The 21,741-nt window shown below is 39.8% G+C and overlaps 1 protein-coding gene across 4 annotated transcripts in view; it reads right to left on the bottom strand.

Moving 5' to 3' along the window:
- Nucleotides 1-21,741, bottom strand: part of SLC22A6 (solute carrier family 22 member 6) — a 118,848-nt gene that overhangs the window by 79,014 nt on the left and 18,093 nt on the right. For all 4 annotated transcript variants that reach the window (XM_077458544.1, XM_077458528.1, XM_077458521.1 and 1 more), the window contains exons 3-5: nucleotides 18,348-18,451; nucleotides 18,095-18,249; nucleotides 12,685-12,853 (exon numbers count right to left, since the gene is read on the bottom strand). In XM_077458544.1, the coding sequence (XP_077314670.1) occupies nucleotides 12,685-12,853; nucleotides 18,095-18,249; nucleotides 18,348-18,451 (428 nt within the window). The remainder of the gene's footprint in view (nucleotides 1-12,684; nucleotides 12,854-18,094; nucleotides 18,250-18,347; nucleotides 18,452-21,741) is intronic.

Below are 21,741 nucleotides of genomic sequence, written 5' to 3'. Positions count from 1 at the left end.
CCAACATGCAGGGAGCACCTTCAGGCGTTCTGGAGCACCTAGCACAATTCTGACATTTCTTTCCTACATGTAAAAATCATCATTTATTTGCTGAAAAATTGCATAGAACCCCAAAAATTATTATATATTTTTTTAACAAAGACCCTAGAGAATACAATGGTGGTCGTTGCAACTTTTCATCTCGCACGGTATTTGCGCAGCAATTTTTCAAACACATTTTTTTTGGGATAAACACAGTTTTGTGCTTTAAAAAAAAACAGTAAAGTTAGCCCAATGTTTTTTCATAATGTGAAAGATGAAGTTACGCCGAGTTAATATATACCTACCATGTCACCCTTCAAAATTGCACACACTCCTGGAATGGCACCAAACTTCCCTAGTTAAAAATACCCATAAGTCATGCTTTAACATTTTTTACTGGTTACATGTTTTGAGTTACAGAGGAGGCCTAGGGCCAAAATTATAAGTAATCTAATGCTCGCAGCAATACCTCATATGTATGGTTTAAACACCGTTTTCATATGTGGGCTGGAATTACGTATGCGTTCACTTCTGCATGCAAGCACATGGGGACAGAAGCAATTTGAACTTTTTTTTTGTTCATTTTACTTTATTTATTTTAGTTTGACACCTTTTGGCTGGGTATTGCAGAGTATGGCTGGGTATCACCGAGTATTGCAGAGTATGGCTGGGAATTGCCAAGTATGGCTGGGTATGGCAGAGTATGGCTGGGTATGGCAGAGTATGGCTGGGTATTGCAGGGTATGGCAAGATATTGCAGAGTATTACAGAGTATGACAGGCTATTGCAGAGTATTGCAGGGTATGGCAGAGCATTGCAGAGTATGGCTGGGTATTGCAAGGTATTGAAGAGTATGGCAGGGTATTGCAGAGTATTGCAGAGTATGGCTGGGTATTGCAGAGTATGGCTGGGTATTTCAGAGTATTGCATTGTATGGCAGGGTATTGCAGAGTATTGCAGGGTATGGCAGAGTATTGCAGGGTATGGCAGAGTGCTGCAGGATACGGCAGAGAATTGCAGAGTACCGCTGGGTATTGCAGGGTATTGCAGAATATGGCTGGGTATTGCAGAGTATGGCTGGGTATTGCAGAGTATTGGCAGGGTATGGCAGAGTATTGGCAGGGTATGGTAGAGTATTGCAGAGTATGGAGGGATGGCTGAGCATGAATGGATGGATCCATGGATGTGACTGCAATTGTTACAGAGCAGTGCTGTGGGCACTAGAGATCTAGCCCACAGCGCTGCTGCCATCTGATCTCTCCCCTCCACTGTACAGATCAGTACACAGAGGGGAGAGACGAACCGGCGTCAGGACATGTTTACAGACTGCTCCTTCATTTGACGGAGCGATCATGTGGTAAATGGCCATGATCAGCCGCCGTTAACCGTGATTTGTGATGCCATGGATGGAGCGCTCGAGAGTGGGATTCTGGGAGGATGTCACTGTACGCCCTCCCAGAGTTACCAAACCACCCTGTAGCCTTCATTTGGCTATGGGCCAGTTGGGAACTGGTTACATTTCGTACCTGGGGGGTGTCTATAGTGTGCCTGTAAAGTGGCGCATGTTTCCCGTGTTTATAACAGCCCAAGAGCAAAATGACATTTCTAAAGGAAAAAAAAGTAATTTATAGTACTAGCGCTAGTGTTGGCTATTAATGAATTGTCGGTCCCAACAATTCACATAACAGTCATTGAAAAAAAAAATGCATAGGGATTCCCCAAAATTCCATTACCAGGCCCTTCAAGTCTGAATTGTTTATTAAGGGGAACTCCGCGCCAAAATAAAAAAATGGCGTGGGGTTCCCCCAAAAATCCATGCCAGACCCTTATCCGAGCACACAACCTGGCAGGCCGCAGGAAAAGAGGGGGGTGAGAGAGTGCCCCCCCACCTCTTGAACCATGCCAGGCCACATGCCCTCAACATGGGGAGGATGTCCCCATGTTGATGAGGACAAGGGCCTCATCCCCACAACTCTTGCCCAGTGGTTGTGGGGGTCTGCGGGTGGTGGGCTTATTGGAATCTGGAAGCCCCCTTTAGCAAGGGAACCCCCAGATTCCAGCCACCCCTGTTTGAAATGGTAACGGGTACATTTTACCCCTACCATTTCACAAAAAGAAAGTGTCAAAATGGTAAAAAAAAAAACAACACACACAACGTGGGAGAAGTCCTTTATTAAAAATAAAAAATAAAAAAATAAAAAGATTGGATTACATTGCTGGAGTAGGAGCATGGATTTATTGGATTACATCGATGTAATCCAATAAATCCATGCTCCTACTCCAGCGATGTAATACAATTCTTGACCTCCAGCGATGGATGATCTCCAGCAACTCCAGAGAGGAACACGCACAGGATCCTGCCTCCACCGGAGGCACCCAGCCATTGACACGGCACAAGCCGGACACTTCTTAAGTAGCTGAGGGCGGGGCCATTTTGTCACTTTCTTTTTGTGAAATGGGGGGACATGTAGCAATGCAAAAACAAGTTTTAAAAATTGCAGTTTTTTCGGGAGCAGCGATTCTAATAATGCTTAAAGTGAAACAATAAAAGGAATATTTCACTTTTATTGTTTCACTTTAAGCATTATTAGAATCGCTGCTCCCGAAAAAACTGCAATTTTTAAAACTTGTTTTTGCATTGCTACATGTCCCCTCGGGCAGGACCCGGGTCCCCAAACACTTTTTATGACAATAACTTGCATATTAACCTTTAAAATTAGCGCTTAAGATTTCTCCCATAGACTTTTAAAGGGTGTTACGAGGCTTTTCGAATTTGCTGCGAACACCCCAAATTGTTCGCTGTTCGGCGAATGGGTGAGCAGCCCATCTTCGAGTCGAACTCGTGTTAGACTTGAACAGATAGCCCATCCCTAGTCCTGATGAGATGTACCAGCAGAGCTGTGGGTATGGGCTCTCCACATTGGGGAGAGGCCTAGTTAGAAACGAAGGGCTGTGACCATTGAATGGCAATGAGCAACACAGCGCACAGCACACTAATTGCAAGTACCACAATTCTCCCTTCTTACACTCTGTTGAACTTTATTAGGTTTCTCTCTTATGGGACTGTTATCATCTTTATGAACTGTAAGTTAATATTTACCAGAGTAACTGCAATGCCCTCGCTACTGTGAACTGTTTGCACTTTGAGTAAAGAAATTGAAAATAACAACCAGCCTCTATATGGTGGGATGTAATAGACTGTGAAACAGAATGCACAGACAATATCTTGGGACTGGAGCATCCTTGATGACCTAGTGTAAGCTTGATTGGCCTAGGAATTGGTGATGATTAGGAAAAGGGGTTGCCTTCCTGGTTGTGAGAGAGGACCTTCCTCATGGAGCATGTGTCAGGTGACTCGGGTCTACAGGTCTTATGGGTCCTAGCTGTTCAGCTAGACTTTCAGAGCTAGAATCTTAACCACATTGGAATTGTAAGGCCCTGATGAAGTCTGCTGCAGAATATGGTAGGTTGTTATGAACTTGGATAAGGGGGTTGAAGTGTAAAGATCTCAAACCACCATCCATGTACATGTTTGTCAGACAGGCAGTGCTGTGCAGTACAGCAGTGGAGAATCTTCTGTGCAGTACAGAAGGACCTTATATATAGTACTGTGGAATCTTCTGTGCATTACAGGAGTGGTTTTCAATGACAGCAACACAGTACTCGTAGCACAAGGTTCCCCTTGTGGTTATCAACTACATCAACACAATGCTCTCAGGATAACAGAAGAGCCCAGGCTATACATGCTATACAGGCTACACACATACTTTAAATCTGTGCTATCTGAGCACCACCCAGTGAGAATTGTAATGCTGTTTTAATGAGAAAAAAATGTTTCAGAAGTTTACAATATGCCGTTTTTACTTTTTTTTTTCTTATGTTCAACTACATGTGTGGATGTATAAACAGAATGCTCCTACAGGAAAACTACTGGATTAATACCCAGAAGTGCATACTGACCTTTCTTAGAAATAAAAGATAATTTTTGGTAGGTAAATGTACCTGGGACAAGGTTGGCACAGAGTGGAGCAAGTAGGTGGAGTGAAATGCATAGGCATGCTTTAAAATATACAAATTCGATATAATAAACCCAAAAATAGTTAATTTAAAAAGTGCACTTAAAACAAGTCCATCGTGTCCATTAATAAAACTCCTGAAACATATACACAGGTGTCCAACATAATTCATCTTCCATCAAAGTGCACAGTGCTTTTTGTGATCTCATATTTCAGACAGGCAATAACAGCTCGATAGGCAACCCAAATACGGCTCAATAGGGTGCCCCATCTCCTCTGCTTTTCTTCACATGGGGTAATAACCTATGCCACTTAAAAAGAAATATACTCCAATAGTGAAGTATTACAAAACTCCTGAATTCATTCCATATAAAAATGCTTCCAGATCAATTCTTGGCATTACACATATCATATGGAACATCCATTTAGATGGAAGTCCGTCTAAATCTTACCACAACAATCAGCACCAGTATGGCATCACTTTCGGTTATGTCACTTCCTGTTTCTGCCACATCATGCACTGATGCATTTCATCATTTCCGATTATTCAAGAGTTTGGTTGCATATTTTGGATATGTTCAGCAATACGTTTTCTAAGTGGACGTTTGGTTTGGCCGACATATTTCTGGCCGCATGGACATTCAATAACGTACACCACAGGAGTAGTGTTACATGATATTGAATCTTCAATTTAATATTGTTTTTCAGGTTGTTATAGATACAAAATTATCTCTTCTTCTCCTATTTATTCTGCATGTGATGCATGGTTCACCCACAAGAGAAAAACCCTGCTTTATACAGCAAAGTAAGTGTTTTTTTAGGAAGATTTAACACTCTCTTAACTACTTTGTCTCCAAAATTAGTGGCAATTTTGTACACAAAGGTGGATTGTGGAAGAAGGTGTGTACCCAAAACTCTATCCATCAAAACTATGGGCTAATGTTTGCTAAAAAAAAAAACTCTACTTCTTCGTATTGTGCATGAAAACCAAAAATAAAAGCCCATTGCTGTTTATTATTAGATATAACACACTTTTCAATTGTGTTTTCTCTCTCAGACATGCTTCCTTCAGGATAGCTAGTATATTTTGAATGGTCGTATCGATAATACCTGCAGAATACCCCTTTTCTATAAATCTTTTCTTTAAAACTTGTTCTAAAAAGTCCCTATCTTTGGTACAGATTTTTCTTATCATTGGCCTTTGGGAATATTGCATAGCCACTGCAGATTATGGCCGCTATTGATTGACAAATAACTATTTCTGTCAGTGGCTTTAAAAAAAAAACACTTTAATAAACAACCCACTCTTTCCTTTACTCTCTGATCCAAAGGATAACCTAAAAATATTTCTTCAAGTTCAATGTTCTAATATATTTATGTGTCAATAAACACCTCCAATGTATTATTTGCCCTTTTGGGTGCAGATTTGAAACCCAGTTTCAAAAGTTTTGTTATTGGTCAATTGCACACTAGTTAAATTAAAATTACCATTATTCACAATTCCTTAATTCTTTTTTTGTTGTTGGACTCTTTTCCCTGCCCTACATCCCCTGTGTTTCCTCCCTGCCAACCTCCTTACTGATGCATTTTGCCTTGGGTGGAACCCCTGAGGTCTCCCCAAGTACCCCCTGTTCCCAGAGGGCCTCAAAGTTGAAGTAATGAAAGTAGGACAGTAATCATTAACCATCTCTCTATTAGCACCCCAATAACTAGACAAAGGTTCAAATTTAGCATACATGGGGGCATTATAATTAGTTATATTATGTCCACTACCATAAAAGGGTCTTCTTCCACCAATCTGTGTGTAAGGGCTACCCTTCCAACCTGAATTATTTTGAGAGAACCTTTCTGAATATTGGTTTACTTTACTGCAGGTCAGTTCCCTGACTTGGCCAAATTGCCCCCTAGTTGCCTCTCTCTAACAGGTTCTCTTCTGAGAATTTTGATTGCATTGTTTCTATCCAGTATATCAGCAGGATTGCTGCTGTCAGTCTTTACAGATTCCACGGTGGAGCTAACAATTTCAGACCAAGCTTGCTCATTAGTGACTCCATTTTGCCACTTTATTATTCTTAAAGTCTGTTAAATCCCTCCTAAATGTCTTACCTTTCTTAACTTGAATGTCTCAATCAAATTTCTCTAATCCTATCTGTAAAATCCGGCTGAACTTTGTACATTCCACAGAATCCCTAACTTGGTTTGAAAATCTTTAATTTTAGCTTCCAATATTGCATTTTTTTTTATTTTCTTAATTTCAAAGTCAATTCCTGGAGTTCCTTGCCCACCCTATTATAACATTAAAGTGGTTGTAAACCCTTACATACCACTAAGGCTTACCTGTAGGTCCAAGAAATATCTCCTAAATCTATACGGTTTAGGAGATATTTACAAAAAGACAGCAGATATCTTTATGTGTTGTCACTTGTGTCGGCTCCCGTGCGCATGCGCGGGAGTGACGTCATCGCGGCTCCGGCGAATCACAGCGCCGGAGCAGCGAGACCCGGAAGTCACTCCGGGATACATGGCAGCGGCGAACATGAAGACGGAGGACCGCTTCGGGGGCTTCGTTTTCAGGTAAGTTATTCATAATGAGCTAGTATGGTATGCATACTAGCTCATTATGCTTTTGCCTTGCAGGTTGCTTTTTTTTTTTTTCCATGGGTTTACAACCACTTTAAGCAACTCTTCCTTAGATGCCTGATCATTTAAAGTATCCTGAGGGGCCACATCCCATCTCAGCCCTCTTGCAATTATTCCTTCCTTTAGATAACGTTTTAGAGAAATAATATCACACCAGGTCTTAGCCTGTTTCTCTAAAGAATGATCCAGAGATCTCATGATCTTATTAGAACTCTCCATATGGCTGCTCTCCTGAGGTTGGTGAAAAGCCATATCCAAATAAAGACTGCTATTATTTACTATTTAATAAATGTACCACCTCCATAGCCGAGTTATTTACTTTTTGCGTTTATTTATGCATTGAGGGGTGTTTATGTAGCAACCGTGATTTATTTATTTTTTTATTTGAAAAAAGGTTAGGTAGGGTTAGGTATTTCATTCACTTCATTTTCTTAAGTTTGTTCAGGGTGGGGTTGTGTTATATAAATTAGTTTACACATACTTTTAATTTTTAAAAAGTGAATAACTCTGTAGCTATGTATGCAGGTGGTTACCATGGCTTGGCGAGGCATGGCTCTTTGGATTCTTTACATCAGTTTTTAGCTGAACGTAAAAACAATTCTGATAATATTCAATTGGAATATTAATTTTCTTGACTTAACCATTTTTAGAGAGGGGAATGGTTTGTTTACTAAAGTTTTTTTTTAAAGCCACTGACAGAAATTGTTACTTGGCAATCAATAGCAGCCATCATCCGCAATTTTTTAAGGATAAGAAGAAACTGTACCAAAGATAGTTACTTTTTAGAACAATCACAAGCGTTAAGGAAAAGATTTATAGAAAAAGGGTATTCTGTGCATTCAAGTCCATTCAAAATACACAAGCTATCCCAAGGGAAGATTTTATGAGAGAGAAAGCACAGTGTGAACATATCTTATAATAAACACCAACTGGTTTTTATCTCTGGTTTTCATGTACACTACAGGGAAGCAGAGGATATTTTCCGCAAACATTGGCCCATACTTTTGATGGATAAGGTTTTGGGTACACACCTTCCTCCACAACCTACTTTGTGTACCAAATGGCCCCTACTTTTGAGGACAAAGTAGTTAAGAGAGTTTTAGATCCTCCTAAAAATCACTTACCTTCTTGGATAAAGCAGGACTTTTTCTCTTGTAGGCTGTGTAGACCATGCACCACATGAAGAGTAAATAGGAGAGAAGAGATATGTTTGTATCTAGAACAACCGGGAAACAAAATAAGATTGAAGATCTGATAACATGTAGCACCATTCATATGGTGTATGATCTTAAATATCTGTGCAGTCAGCAATATGTTGACCGAACTAAACGTCCACTTAGGAAGCATATTGCTCAACATATCCAAAATATTTTACTTGGTTTTAAACCATATAGTGTGTCAGCATACTTCGGGTATTTAACAATAGAGACCCCACAAGTCTCCAGTTTAGGAGAATTGACAGGGTCTTTACCTTTTGGAGAGGATCAAATAGAGTGAGGGATCTTTCTAAGAGGGAAACCTATTTCATACTGTACTGGGTTCTCTGCATCCAGCAGGTCTGAGTATAAAATGATACTGTATATCCGCTGCTTTATAAGTGATTATTGATTATCTCTCTTTTTATATTTTGTTTTTAATCTTTTAATTTATTTATTTGAATAAATGTGATATGTGCTGTTATCTATGTCATATAAAAATATATATGAAGTTAGGTAGGAATTCTATGTGACTTTTTAAGATAAGACATGTGGAATATATAGATATTTATATTTTTTATTATGGACTTAGTGGTTTTTACATTTATTATATATTTTGTAAAGATATATTATTGAGATCTTTATATACTTTTTCATTGACTTATAGATTTATTCATCTATTTAATTATTGATTAATCTAGTTATTTAATTTTCTGTGAAAGTTATGAGTTTATAGTGGTATTCAAATGACTGTGCCCATTCATATACATTTAAGGTAATGAAGGAGCTTACTGGTATAGGTAGCGTATATAAGGTGGCTGCTATTTTTAGCAAACCATGCCCTTGCAATAGTCAGAATGTACAAAACGTGTTAGTCATGGTGTGGTGGAAAAAGGAAGTGACGTAACAGGAAGTGACACCATACTGGTGTCAATTGTTGCAGTGAGATTTAGGTGGATTTGTTGTGTGGTGCAAAGCAGTTTTACATGATAATGGTTATGCTCTTTATGTTCCATATGGCATGTGTAATACTAATAATTGATCTGGTGGGCTAATTTTTATGGAATAAATTCAGAAGTTTGGAAATACTTCACTATTGGAGTGTTTTTATTTTTATGTTGCATACGTTATTACTTACCCCATGTGATGAGGAGAAGAGGTGGTGGCGCCACATTGATCTGGATTTTTACAAGGTTGCCTCTCAAGTTGTTTTTGCCTGTCTGAAATAAGAGAGGAAATTTAATTTGGTAAGTGTTATTTTTCTTGGTGAGGTTTGGTGATCACCAAAAGCACTGGTGATCTTTGGTGGAAGAAAAATTACGTTGGACACCTGTGTATATATTTCAGTTTACACTTTGTTATTAAATTAACACTATGGACTTGTGCACTTTTGTATAGACACATCGATTGATTTAGCCACAGCTCTGCAAGGAATGAGCACTTTTTGTGTTTATTATATTAAATGTGTGCATTGAGGGGTGTTTATGTAGCAGTGGTGATTTATTTGTATTTGTTTTAAAAAAAGATGGTTTAGGTATTTCATTAATTTCCCGTTTTTTCATTTTGTTATTACAGAGTGGAGTTATATAAATCATTTTACACACACTTTTAATTTTAAAAAAAGGGAATAACTCTGCAGTTTTGGAGGTGGTTGATGTGGCTTGGTTTGACGTGGTGTGGCGTGACTGTTTGGATTCTTTACACCAGTTTTAAGCTGGACTTAATAGCAACTCTAATAATATTCATTTGGAATATCGATTTAATCAAGAGGTGGTCAATTTTCTTGACTTAACCATTTTTGGAGAGGGAAATAGTTTGTTTATAGAAATAGTTATTTTGCAATCAATAGCAGCCATCATCTGCAGTGGCTACGCAATATTCTTTAATATATGAATGATTATTGAATTGGAGAATATTCTTTTTTGTATGACACTTATAAACAGTAGACAGGAAGTGGATTATGTTTGTATCTTGGAAGAAATTCACAAATGTATTTTGTGTTTTGTTTTAGTGTTTCTTTATGTATAAAACTATATTGGACTGTTCAACTTAAAATCATCCAATAACCCTTGATGGCCATAGTATATACTGTATATATACAGCATGCCAGCAAATGGTTACACCATGATCATGGCTGCTGGTCTTGATGTCCTTCTTTACAGTATCAACTGTTTAGTAAAAGTAATGAAGATGATGGTAGGACTGCAGTAAACATCCAGGATTGGTGAACATAGAAGAGATGGAGGAACATCCATTTTCCCATCACCTCTATGATAAATTAAGCTGGAATTGATAATGATATTGTCATTTCTGGTTTCAGAGCTGTCCTTTTCTAAATGTTACAGCCAAGGGAGCAGCTAATCAAGCACATCCTGTGTTTGATTAGCTTGTCTGGAGGGCAGGGGATAAACTGGGAGTCTGATAGACCCTTGATGTCTTCATAAAGGGTGTCTGCCCAAAGCTATCACATGGGGGCTTATTAGCCCACTTCTGATGGCAATAAAATGAAAAAAAAAAACAATTTTAGAAAAGGAAAAAATATAATTTTAATAAAATAAATACAAATAATTCAAAGAATGACAATCCCCCTCCCCTCGTTGATCCCACATGCATATGTGAACAGCAATTGCAAAGCGAGAGCAATAATTCTAGAGCCATCATTCACAAATACACTGATAATCTATAAATCATCACCTATGAAACATTTTAGGCAGTGAATCACCATTTCTTAGGGGCACACAACTTTAAGTTTTGACATGTTTTGTATGTATTTATCCAGTGCAAAATTATTTTATGTTATGGAACAATTGGGTATTATATTGTGTTTGTGTGCACTAAAATTCCTTTTAATGTATTTTCCTGAAAATATATAAATATTGTGTGACATAAAAAATTGCAACATCCACCATTTTATTCTCTAGGGCCTCTGTTTTCATAAAATATATGTTTGGGGGCGCTAAGTAATTTTCTCGCAAAAAAATTTAAATTTACCATGTGCAAAATTAATAAAATTGCCCCAGACAGTAAGTGGGTAAGAACTTATATGCTGGGCATATGGTGATTCACACTGAGTATACAGTTCCTTGAAAAAGTATTTATACCCCTTGAAATTTTCCACATTTTGTCATGTTACAACCAAAAGCATAAATGTATTTTTATTGGTATTTTGTGTGAAAGACCAACACCAAGTGGCACATAATTGTAAGGTAAAAGGAAAATGATAAATGGTTTTCAATTTTTTTTTTACAAATAAATATGTGAAAAGTGTGGCTTGCATTTGTATTCAGCTCCCTTTATTCTGATACCCCTAATTAAAATCTAGTGGAACCAATTGCCTTCAGAAGTCACCTAATTAGTACATAGAGTAATTAGTAATTTAATCTCAGTATAAATACAGCTGTTCTGTGAAGCCCTCAGAGGTTTGTTAGAGAACCTTAGTAAGGTGGGAGAATCTGTCCACAGGACAACTATTAATCATGCACTCCACAAATCAGACCTTTATGGAAGAGTGGCAAAAAGAAAGCCATTGTTGAAAGAAAGCCATAAGAAGTCCCATTTGCAGTTTGCAAGAAGCCATGTGGGGGACACAGCAAACATGTGGAAGAAGGTGTTCTGGTCAGATGACACCAAAATTGAACTTGTTGGCCTAAAAATTGCTTTGTATGGTGGAAAACTAACACTGCACATCACCTTGAACAAACCAACAGGAACAGGAACAGGGAAGCTGGTCGGAGTTGATGGGAAGATGGATGGAGCCAAATATGGATGGATGGGGCAATACTAAAAGAAAACCTGTTAGAGTCTGCAAAAGACTTGAGACTGGGGCAGAGGTTCACCTTCCAGCAGGAAAACAACCTAAACATACAGCCAGAGCTACAATGGAATGGTTTGGATCAATGCATATCCATGTGTCAGAATGGCCCAGTCAAAGTCCAGACCTTAATCCATATGAGAATCTGTGGCAAGACTTGATAATTGCTGTTCACAGATACTCTCCACAGATGCATAGTAGCCCATTATACTTTACCTTTGCAAGGAAACAAAGAGCTATTTTGCAAAGAAGAATGGGCAAAAATTTCACTCTATAGATGTGCAAAGCTGGTAGAGACATCCCCAAAAAGACTTGCAGCTGTAATTGCAGGGAAAGTTGGTTCTATAAAGTTATGACTCGGAGTGGGGGGGTGGGGGGGTGGGGGGCTGAATACAAATACACGCTATACTTTTCAGATATTTATTTGTAAAAAAAAAAAAGAAAATTATTTATAATTTTCCTTTCACTTCACAATTATGTGCCACTTTGTGTTGGTCTATCACATAAAATCCCAATATAATATATTTATGCTTTTGGTTGTAACATGAAAAAATTTGGAAAATTTCAAGTGGCATGAATACTTTTTCATGCCACTGCATCGTTTTTTTTTTTTGTTTTTTTTATATAAGCTCAGCTGCTACAATTTTCTTAGATGAGGCGGTCGTGTGGAGTAATAATACATTCAATGTAGGTCTAAAGCTGGACATACACTGTGCAAGTTTTATCCAGTTCATGAAGAACCAGCTGAAATTTACATCGAGGGTGGCCCTGTTGGCCCTGATGCTCCTAGATTAAGAATTCAAAGAAGCCAGGCCACAAATCATCGGCCTTGTTGGCCCCTTCCTGCCCAATATCCGTCAATTGAAAGATTGAACTAGGTGGAAAATTGTTAGCTGAACAGTCCAATCCAATCAGCACCTAATCAGATGCAGCTGCCATTCAGATGTTTTGGTAGCCTCCAGCAGATAAAACTTTAACATTATAAATTAATTTGACCTACCAGGAGTAGAAGAAGAACACAAAAAATGGTAGAGAAACACAAAGCTGAAGCCATCGCCAGTCTCTGATGCCATATGCTAAACCTGCCAAAAGGAGTTGTCCAACAGTATAGGAATAACCTGCCAGGGTGCCAGTGATTGTGCGGACTTTAGTTGGAACCCATTCCACAACTGAAATGATAAAGCACCATGTAAACAATACAAAGCTGGAAGATCATAGTCTGCACAGTTTATTTCCTAGTTCACAGAAAATATACAATTCCCCTGTTTTAGTTTATTAAAAGTTTATTAAAAATATGTCTAAATCCATAAACTAAAATGTAATATATTGCAGCTTATTAGTTCCTCTCCTAGAGTGCCATCACTCACTTACTAAGCAAAATCTGTGTGGCACAGTGGCGTAGTGGTTAGCACACTCACCTAGCAAGAAAAAGGGTTGCAGGTTCGAATACCAACCCCGACTCTACCTGCCTGGAGTTTTCATGATCTCCCTGCGCCTGCGTGGGTTTCCTCCCACACTCCAAAGACATGATGATAGGTTAATTGGCTTCTGTTCAAACTTAGCCCTAGTATATGAATGGTGACCTTGGATTGTGGGCTCCTTGAGGGTAGGGATTGAAGTGAGTGTGCAATGTAGGGACAATTGTAGACACTCACTCAGGTTGAACTGGATGGACTGGTGTCTTTATTAAACCATACTATCTATGAAAATGTAATGTTGTCATTCTAGGCTGCTCTCCTGATTGGTATTAAAACATCTTCGCATCTCCATTACATAGGAAGAAGGTATTTTGTGGTTCATATAAGATAACTGGGAAAGGTGATAACATTGTTTCAGATGGCAGTTCAGTGCACAGGAATTTACATGGAGACTGGAATTCTGACAACATCAACAGCTATTGTCTGGTAAATATAGAAAAAGTTCTAATCCAAAAATGAATGCAGTCACAACATCTATGGACTGGTAAACTGCAATTTATTACATTTTTGTTCTTGGGTTTAAAGCTGATCTCCATGTTTCCTGTCACTTTAAATAGTTTGTTTAGACCAAGTCGGTGCAAGTGGACAATTTACTTCACTAAGTGCTGCAGTGTCTCTAAGCACTGTATGTACTGCATGTACTGTAGCTTCAGCTGCATATAGTACACAGTTCCGAGTTCCGGCTGTGAGACAGAGTCTTCCCGTCTCAACAATGCAGATTCCATCTGAGCGGTGCTCAGCTAATCATAGGCAGCTTTGTATTCTCTGCATAAATACAAAGCTTCCTCTGATTGGCTGAGTTGGAGAGCGTGACATCATCAACGATCAACCAGCTTTGTATTCCCCCACAGAATACAAAGCTGCCTTTAAATGGCTGAGCGCTGTTTAGACCAACTCTATATTTTTCCAGGTGTGAGAGTGAAAGTCTCTGTCTCAAATCTGGAAGCCAGCACTGTGTACTGTATATAGCTGAAACGACACCGGCCAATCTTCAGGTCGTGTGTACCCAGCTTTACACAACTAGATTTATTACACTTGTGTTCTCACCAGAGGCTCCATCTGTGGCAGTTCTCTGACCATTGTCTGGTGTTAATAGTGTCTCCACCCTCTTATCTAACTGATACAGAGATGCACTTCCCACCTCATCTTTATGGCCCTAACTGCTTACATACAAGAAAAAGGGGCTGCAGATGTCAGCTAGATTGAAGGAGCAGACAACAACAAAATCATTGACAGGAATCCTGACCTTTCTCACTATTAAAATGTGTTTTTTTTCTTTTTTTGTGTTTGTCTATGGTCAAACATTCTGAATCAAAAAAAAAATGTACCCCAAACCATTGTAGTTTAATCACAGAACTACCCCATGATTGTTATCTGAGAAAAAATACAATATATAACATACAGTATGTTTGTACGAAGAAGAAAGATTTTGTAGGTAGGTGACTTGAGACTGCATAACATGTAAAATAATAAATAACTATTTCAAGATGTAAATACATTTTTTTTGAGACATGACTTACTACAAGTATGTGAGAAAGCATCTAGTAGTCAAAGAGTAACCAAGTCTACTACATGCAATACAAAATGTATTCATTAACAAGACGCTTGTACAACATTTCCTACATTTCTGTTGACTTGATGTTTACAACCTTTGTACTTGTTAAGAGAGTGCTTAAAATCTGTCACAATTTGTTTTCTTGGCTAACATCAAATAAAATAATATAATGAATTATAGAATCACACCAGGCATTGAAAAAAAAAAAATCTGTTCCTCTTCACCTATTTAGGAAAAATGTAAAAAAAATTTTTAAAAGACCCAATTTCTTATATGAAACTGCAGTCATGTGTCACATCGGGTTTGTTCTTCTTCTGGTCTCTAGTGAGTGTGCTTGCAGTGATTGTCAGTTCCTAGTTTGCCAAAATTTGTAACTGTTTTGCCCAGAGCAGAGCTTCTCTTTAACATATGTTTTGCTTTTATTGCTTATGATCCCAAAGATACAGGGGCTTATTCCTATATGCATCTCAGTATTAAACCCACATGCAAACATTGTTATTTGTTTTATTATATTGCAGTTTATCGGTTCTTAGATGTGATGGCTTCATTCATTTTCTTTTTTAGACTTTCATTCTTCTATTTTTATCAGAAATTTCACCAGTAAGTCTGCTGTTTTTCAAAAGAACAAGCTCTCTTGCAATTACAGGGATGGGACAAACCATTTACCACTGACAGGGGTGCTTAACCATTTGCTTACCGGGCACTTAAACCCCCCTCCTATCCAGACCAATTTTCAGCTTACAGCGCTGATGCACTTTGAATTACAATTGCGCGATCATACAACACTATACCCAAATTACATTTTTATAATTTTTTCCCCCCAAAACAGAGCTTTATTTTGGTGGTATTTGATCCCCTGTGCGATTTTTATTTATTTTTTAAATGTAAAAAGACCGAATTTAAAAAAAATATATATTTTTTTTTTAAATTTTGTTATAAAATTTTTAAACGGGTAATTTTTGTCCGTCATTGATGTACGCTGATGAGGTGGCACTGATAGGCACCAAAAGTGACAGTGATGAGCACTGATGGGTGGCAGTGAGGGGCACTGATGGGTGGCCGTGATGGGCACTGATCGGTTACACTGATAAGCAGCACTTCTTGGTGGCACTGATTGGCACCACTGGTGGGCATTGATAGGTGGCACTTGTGGGCATTGATAGGTGGCATAAATGAGGCATAATTGCCTCTTTCTTTTTGGGACCAATGTCCCTTTAAGATGAGGCGGTGAACAGCTTTTTTTTTTCCTCCACTGTCAGCGTGAGGACAAGAAAAAGCAATCACCGAGCTTTTGTTTTGATCATGTGATCAGCTGTCATTGGCTGACAGCTGATCACATGGTAAGGGGTTGGGACCAGCCCCTTACTCGGATCGGTGATCACCCGATTCTCAGTGGCTCGGTGATCACAGCGCGCGCAGGGAGTGTGTACAGGTACGTCATATGACGGCCTCCCGGGAATTCAGATCTGTGCTGTGGCCATCATTCGGCCATAGAGCGGATGTCAAGTGGTTAAAATGTTCAGTTTTATGTATTCATGTGAAATCTTTGTCCCAAAAGAAAAAGCTGTTTGCTATAACTGCTTATAAAGTATTATCTGGAGTTTAGCTTCAATGTGTTAGTGTATTTAAATCTGTTAGTACATATGACAATCCTCTCCCTCCAGACTAGCAATGCTGCTGTCCAAAGGTACCTCCTGTGCTCCTTCATCCACAGTGTAGGCACTCTAAAACATGAGGTGTGTTAAGAGGGGAAAAAGTAAAAAAAAGAAGAAACCTAATACAGCCACTACATCAAAAGATTGGTAAGCTGCAATATATTACATTTTTGGTTTTGGTTTTTATACTGCTTTAATTTGTAGTTTTGGCTGTCTGTAACATTATTAAACATTTTGCAGGGCCAAAATATAGATGAGACCCACAGCTGTATGAGAATTGTATAAGCCATTGGCAGTGATTACAGTGCTGATTGCATACATCTAAAATCATCTAAAATTGCACTAAAGTAGACAAATATCTGTACAATTATATCCCATTTGCCATGTCAACTTTGACACTGTTTTTACTCTATGTATTGTCTGCTGTTACAAGTTAAAATGTGTCTATCGCCACATTGTATTTTCATATTGAATACAGTGTAGAAGTGTTAGAAGCCTCTGCCATCCTCTGGAACTCCCTACCCCAATCTGTCCGACTATTTCCTACTCTGCTTGCTTTTAGACACTCCCGAAAACCCTCCTCTTCAGAGAAGCCTATCCGACCCCCACCTAACAACTGCACTTTTACTTTCTCCATCAGATCATCTCCCACAGCTATTACCTTTTGTATCACTTGACCCTTCCTTCTAGATTGTAAGCTCTAATGAGCAGGGCCCTCTGATTCCTCTTGTATCGAATTGTATTGTAACTGTACTGTCTGCCCTCATGTTGTAAAGCACTGTGCAAACTGTTGGCGCTATATAAATCCTGTATAATAATAATAATAATAATATTATTATATATAGTATATACACACTATATTACCAAAAGTATTGGGACGTCTGCCTTTACATGCACATTAACTTTAATGCCATCCCAGTCTTAGTCAGTAGGGTTCAGCATTGAGTTGGCTCACCCTTTGCAGCTATAACAGCTTCAACTCTTCTGGAAAGTATGTCCACAAGTTTTAGGAGTGTGTTTATGGGAATGTTTGACCTTCTTCCATAAGTGAATTTGTGAGGTCAGCCACTGATGTGGATGAGAAGGCTTGGCTCATAACCTTCGCTCTAATTCATCCCAAATGTGTTCTATCGGGTCGAGGTCAGGACTCTGTGCAGGCCAGTCAAGTTCCTCCACCCCAAACTCGCTCCTCCATGATTTTATGGACCTTGCTTTGTGCACTGGTCCAAATCATTTGGTGAAGGGGGGGATTATGGTGTGGGGTTGTTTTTCAGAGGTTGGTCTTCGTACTTTTGTTCCAGTGAAGGAAACTCTTAAGGCATCAGCATACCAAGACATTTTGGGCAATTTCATGCTACCAACTTTGTGGGAACAGTTTGGGGGTGGCCCCTTCCTGTTCCAACACAACAGTGCACCGGTGCACAAAGCAAGGTCCACAAAGACATGGATAAGCAAGTTTGGGGTGGAGGAACTTGACTGGCCTGCACCTCAACCTGTTAGATTACCTTTGGGATGAATTAGAGTGGAGACTGCGAGCCAGGCCTTTTAGTTCAACATCAGTGCCTGATCTCACAAATGCGCTTCTGGAAGAAGGTCAAACATTCCCATAGACACACTCCTAAACCTTGTGGACAGCCTTCCCAGAAGAGTCAAAGCTGTTATAGCTGCAAAGGGTGGACCAACATGGTGTATATTTATATTATACAAAGCCTTTCTACATACTTAAGGCAGTAGTGTTCAGTCCAATGCCAGACAGGGCCATCCCACCAAGAAACCGGAACACACAATAGGAGAGGTAGTTTGGAGAAAAGGCAGTGCAGATCCCACTGATGGCCATTTGAAGGTATGACCAAATTAACAATGCCCTTCGACCATACCTAGGAAAAATGAAGAAGCAGTGATTTTAACGTCATGGTATGCATATAATGAGATCTATGATAATTAGAGTAAGATAGATTTAAAAAGTGTCACCCACCTGTCTGACAGGCCTCCCAGGATGATGGCTCCCACAAGCACACCTGCCATGTACAAGGACTGAGCCAGCTGTCTTCTGTTTTTTTTGCTGCACACCAAATCCCACTATAAAAGTAAATATAGATAATTAAAACTCTGCATAGTGCAGATGCAGTACATAACTGAGTTGTCCATAAAGACATCTATCTATCTTTCTGGAGCTGTGTATGCTACAAGGTCTCTAAACGAAAACATGCCAGGCCACTTTCACCTTACTGCACCCTAAGGACTCATTTTTAATGGCACCCCTTGCATCTAGCAAACATTCAAGCATTTACAGTACACCCACAAAAACTCGTGGTACCACAGTACCATGGGTTTTGGTGCAGCTTGGTTTAAAAAAATAATGTTGGAACCTTTTTTGCACATTTCTCATGCACAGGGCAGCTGATTGAAATTAACAGGCTGCCCTAAAACACATTAAATATCTACATATATAAACATACATGCATGAAGACCTATGGAAATTAGTTCAAAGCAGTTCCTGCACAACCAAAGTGGACTTGACATCAGATATATATTTTAATGTTATGTGGAAGTAATGCAGACATCTCAACCTGCAAAAACTCATTTCAGGGAGGGGGCGTGGCTTAAGTTGTGCTACTTATTGGGCGTGGCTTAAATGGGTTGTGGTTTAAAAGAGCCTGAGATGACTTACATCAGGGGCCACCAGTTTGAGACCCCTGACTTACATAGTGCAGAATGTAGAAATGTTAAATAGTGAATATACAGTGCGGAGTGTATGTCAGTGGGTAGTATGTGCAGGAGAGGAGTGGGGAGTGTATATAGGTGGGTATAATGTGTATGTGAGGAGTGTGGAGTGTACAACAGTGAGTAGTATGTGCAGGATGGTGTCAGTAGGGCAGTGGATGGTGTCAGTAGTTCTTTATTTTTATTATTATTTTTTTACAATTGTATTTTTTTAAATATTTATTACAATTTACTTTTTTATTTATTGTTTTTCACAATGATTATGGGTGGGGTGGTGGATAGTGTCAGTAGAGCAGTGTGTCAGTAGTTTTTTGTTTTTATTATTTTCTCTATTTTTTCCAATTTTGTTGTTTATTATTTTCTTCAAATCATTTTTTAAATATTTTGTTTCATGGTGCTTCTGGGGAAGCGGTGGAGGGTATGTGGCAGTGATGGTGTCAGTAGTTTTCATTTTTACATATTGTTTTTTTACAATTCAATTTTTTTTTCTTTTATTCACAATGCTTTTTGGGGGGAGGAGTTTTGGACAGGGAACATTGTTGGTAGGGCAGGGGGGTGGTGTCAGTCGTTTTTTATTTTATATATTTTTTTATAATTTCATTTTTTATTTAAAAAAAATCACAAATATTTTCTGAATTTTTTTTGATCAACCCTGTTGGGGAGGGGGGGGGGAGTGGGGGGCTTTGGTGAGATATCAGGGGTCTAAACAGACCCCTGGCATCTCCTCAGCATTTAAGATGAATGGACAGAAGCTCCTGTCCATTCATAAACTGAGCAACACACTCGCTTACTATGTCCAATTCAGAAAAGGCAGGGGCAGGTAAATGACCAGTCCCTTTCTCCACTCGCCATCCTGACAGATCCCCACAGCTGGCGGAAGAGGAGAGGAGGGAATCTGGCTGCGGGCTACAAGGGAGGGTGGAGGAGGAGGACAGGGAGCCAGAGGAGATGAGGGGTAGGGCACGAAGGGGGGTTGGAGGAGGAGGCTACAGGGAACAGCCGGGGATGATCGGTACAGCAGGAGGGACAGCTGTGATCACCGTTCTCTCTGTATAGCTTTTTAGCTGACGGCCATGAATGGGAGAGAAGGAGAAGCGGCTGTCAGCTATACAGGGATATCGGGGATCACAGCTGTCCTTCCTGCTGCACCGATCATCCCCGACTGTGAATCAGTTGACAATCCAGGATCAGCCCCACAGCCGGGATATTGGGCAGCACTTGCGGGTGTCCGGGAGCCGCCCCTGAAATGCAGGAGGTTCCCGCACCTCGCGGGAGACCTGGGATGTCTTGTAATGTAATGTGTAAAGCTGGCCATAGACAGGTTGAATCGACTGAGATTCCAACCATGTATGGGCAGGCTGAATGTACCCAAGCTGATCAATCAATCCACTTGGCTACAACCAGCATGTTGGATTTTACATGCAATTATTGCTAGAAGCTGTTATAGCCACTAGCAATAATCAGTGTGTTCTCCTGGCAGGGATGGCATTCCACGCCCCCTAGCAGAGAGAACACAGTAGATCCATGGGAAAATTCCACCATCAACACAGTCAGTGAGTTCTTTACTGTTAGCCCTTGTACACACGGTCGGACATTTCGACAACCAAATCCGTCGGATTTTGTCCGACGGATTTTGTCCGAAGGATTTTGTCCGAAACTGTTGCATACACACAGTTGGACAAAGTTGTCAGAAAATCCGATCGTACTTAACGTGATGACGTTATTTTGTTACGACGGGACTACGTTCAGGTTAGTAGCTAATAGCTTTGGTCTAGGAATTTGATCTGAGCATGCGTGGCACTTTGTCCGATCGGAATTCTCTACACATGATCGGACAAAGTCCGATCGGAGCATGTTGTCAGAAAATTTTATAGACAGGATGGAAAACTTGGAGCCCACACACTGTCGGATTATCCGACAACACGGTCCTATCGGACATTGTCCATCGGAATATCTGACTGTGTGTACAAGGGCTTAGCCCTTGTACACACGGTTGGACATTCTGCCAACCAAATCCGTTGGATTTTGTCCGACGGATTTTGTCCGACAGATTGTGTCCGAAACTGTTGCATACACACGGTCGGACCAAGTTGTCAGAAAATCCGATCGTTCAGAACGTTATGACGTTATTTCGTTACGATGGGACTATGTTCACGCTAGTAGCCAATAGCTTTGGTGTAGGAATTTGATCTGAGCATGCGTGGCACTTTGTCCGATCGGAATTCTCTACACATGATCGGAGTATGTCCGATCGGACCAGTTTGTCGGAAAATATTTCCAACAAGTTGGAAAATTGGGTCCGACGGATATTCCGATGGAAACAGTCTGATGCATACCACGCACAGTCAGATTATCCGACAAAACGGTCCGATAGGACACATTCCGTCTGAATCTCCGACCGTGTGTACAAGGGCTTAGCATTTTCATCGGACCAAGTGCCACGCATGCTCAGATCAAATTCCTACATCAAAGCTATTGGCTACTAGCCTGAATGTAGTCCCATCGTAACGAAATTACGTCATCACGTTCTGAAAGATCGGATTTTTCGCCAACTTGGCCCGACCGTGTGTATACAACAGTTTCGGACACAATCCGTCGGACTAAATCCGACGGGCAAAATCCGACGGATTTGGTTGGCAAAATCT

The sequence above is a fragment of the Lithobates pipiens genome, unplaced genomic scaffold (assembly GCF_037356315.1).
Source record: "Lithobates pipiens isolate NorthernLeopardFrog02 unplaced genomic scaffold, aLitPip1_a1.2 Scaffold_10, whole genome shotgun sequence".
Lineage (NCBI taxonomy): Eukaryota > Metazoa > Chordata > Amphibia > Anura > Ranidae > Lithobates > Lithobates pipiens.
This window is presented reverse-complemented; position numbering and strand designations above follow the sequence as displayed.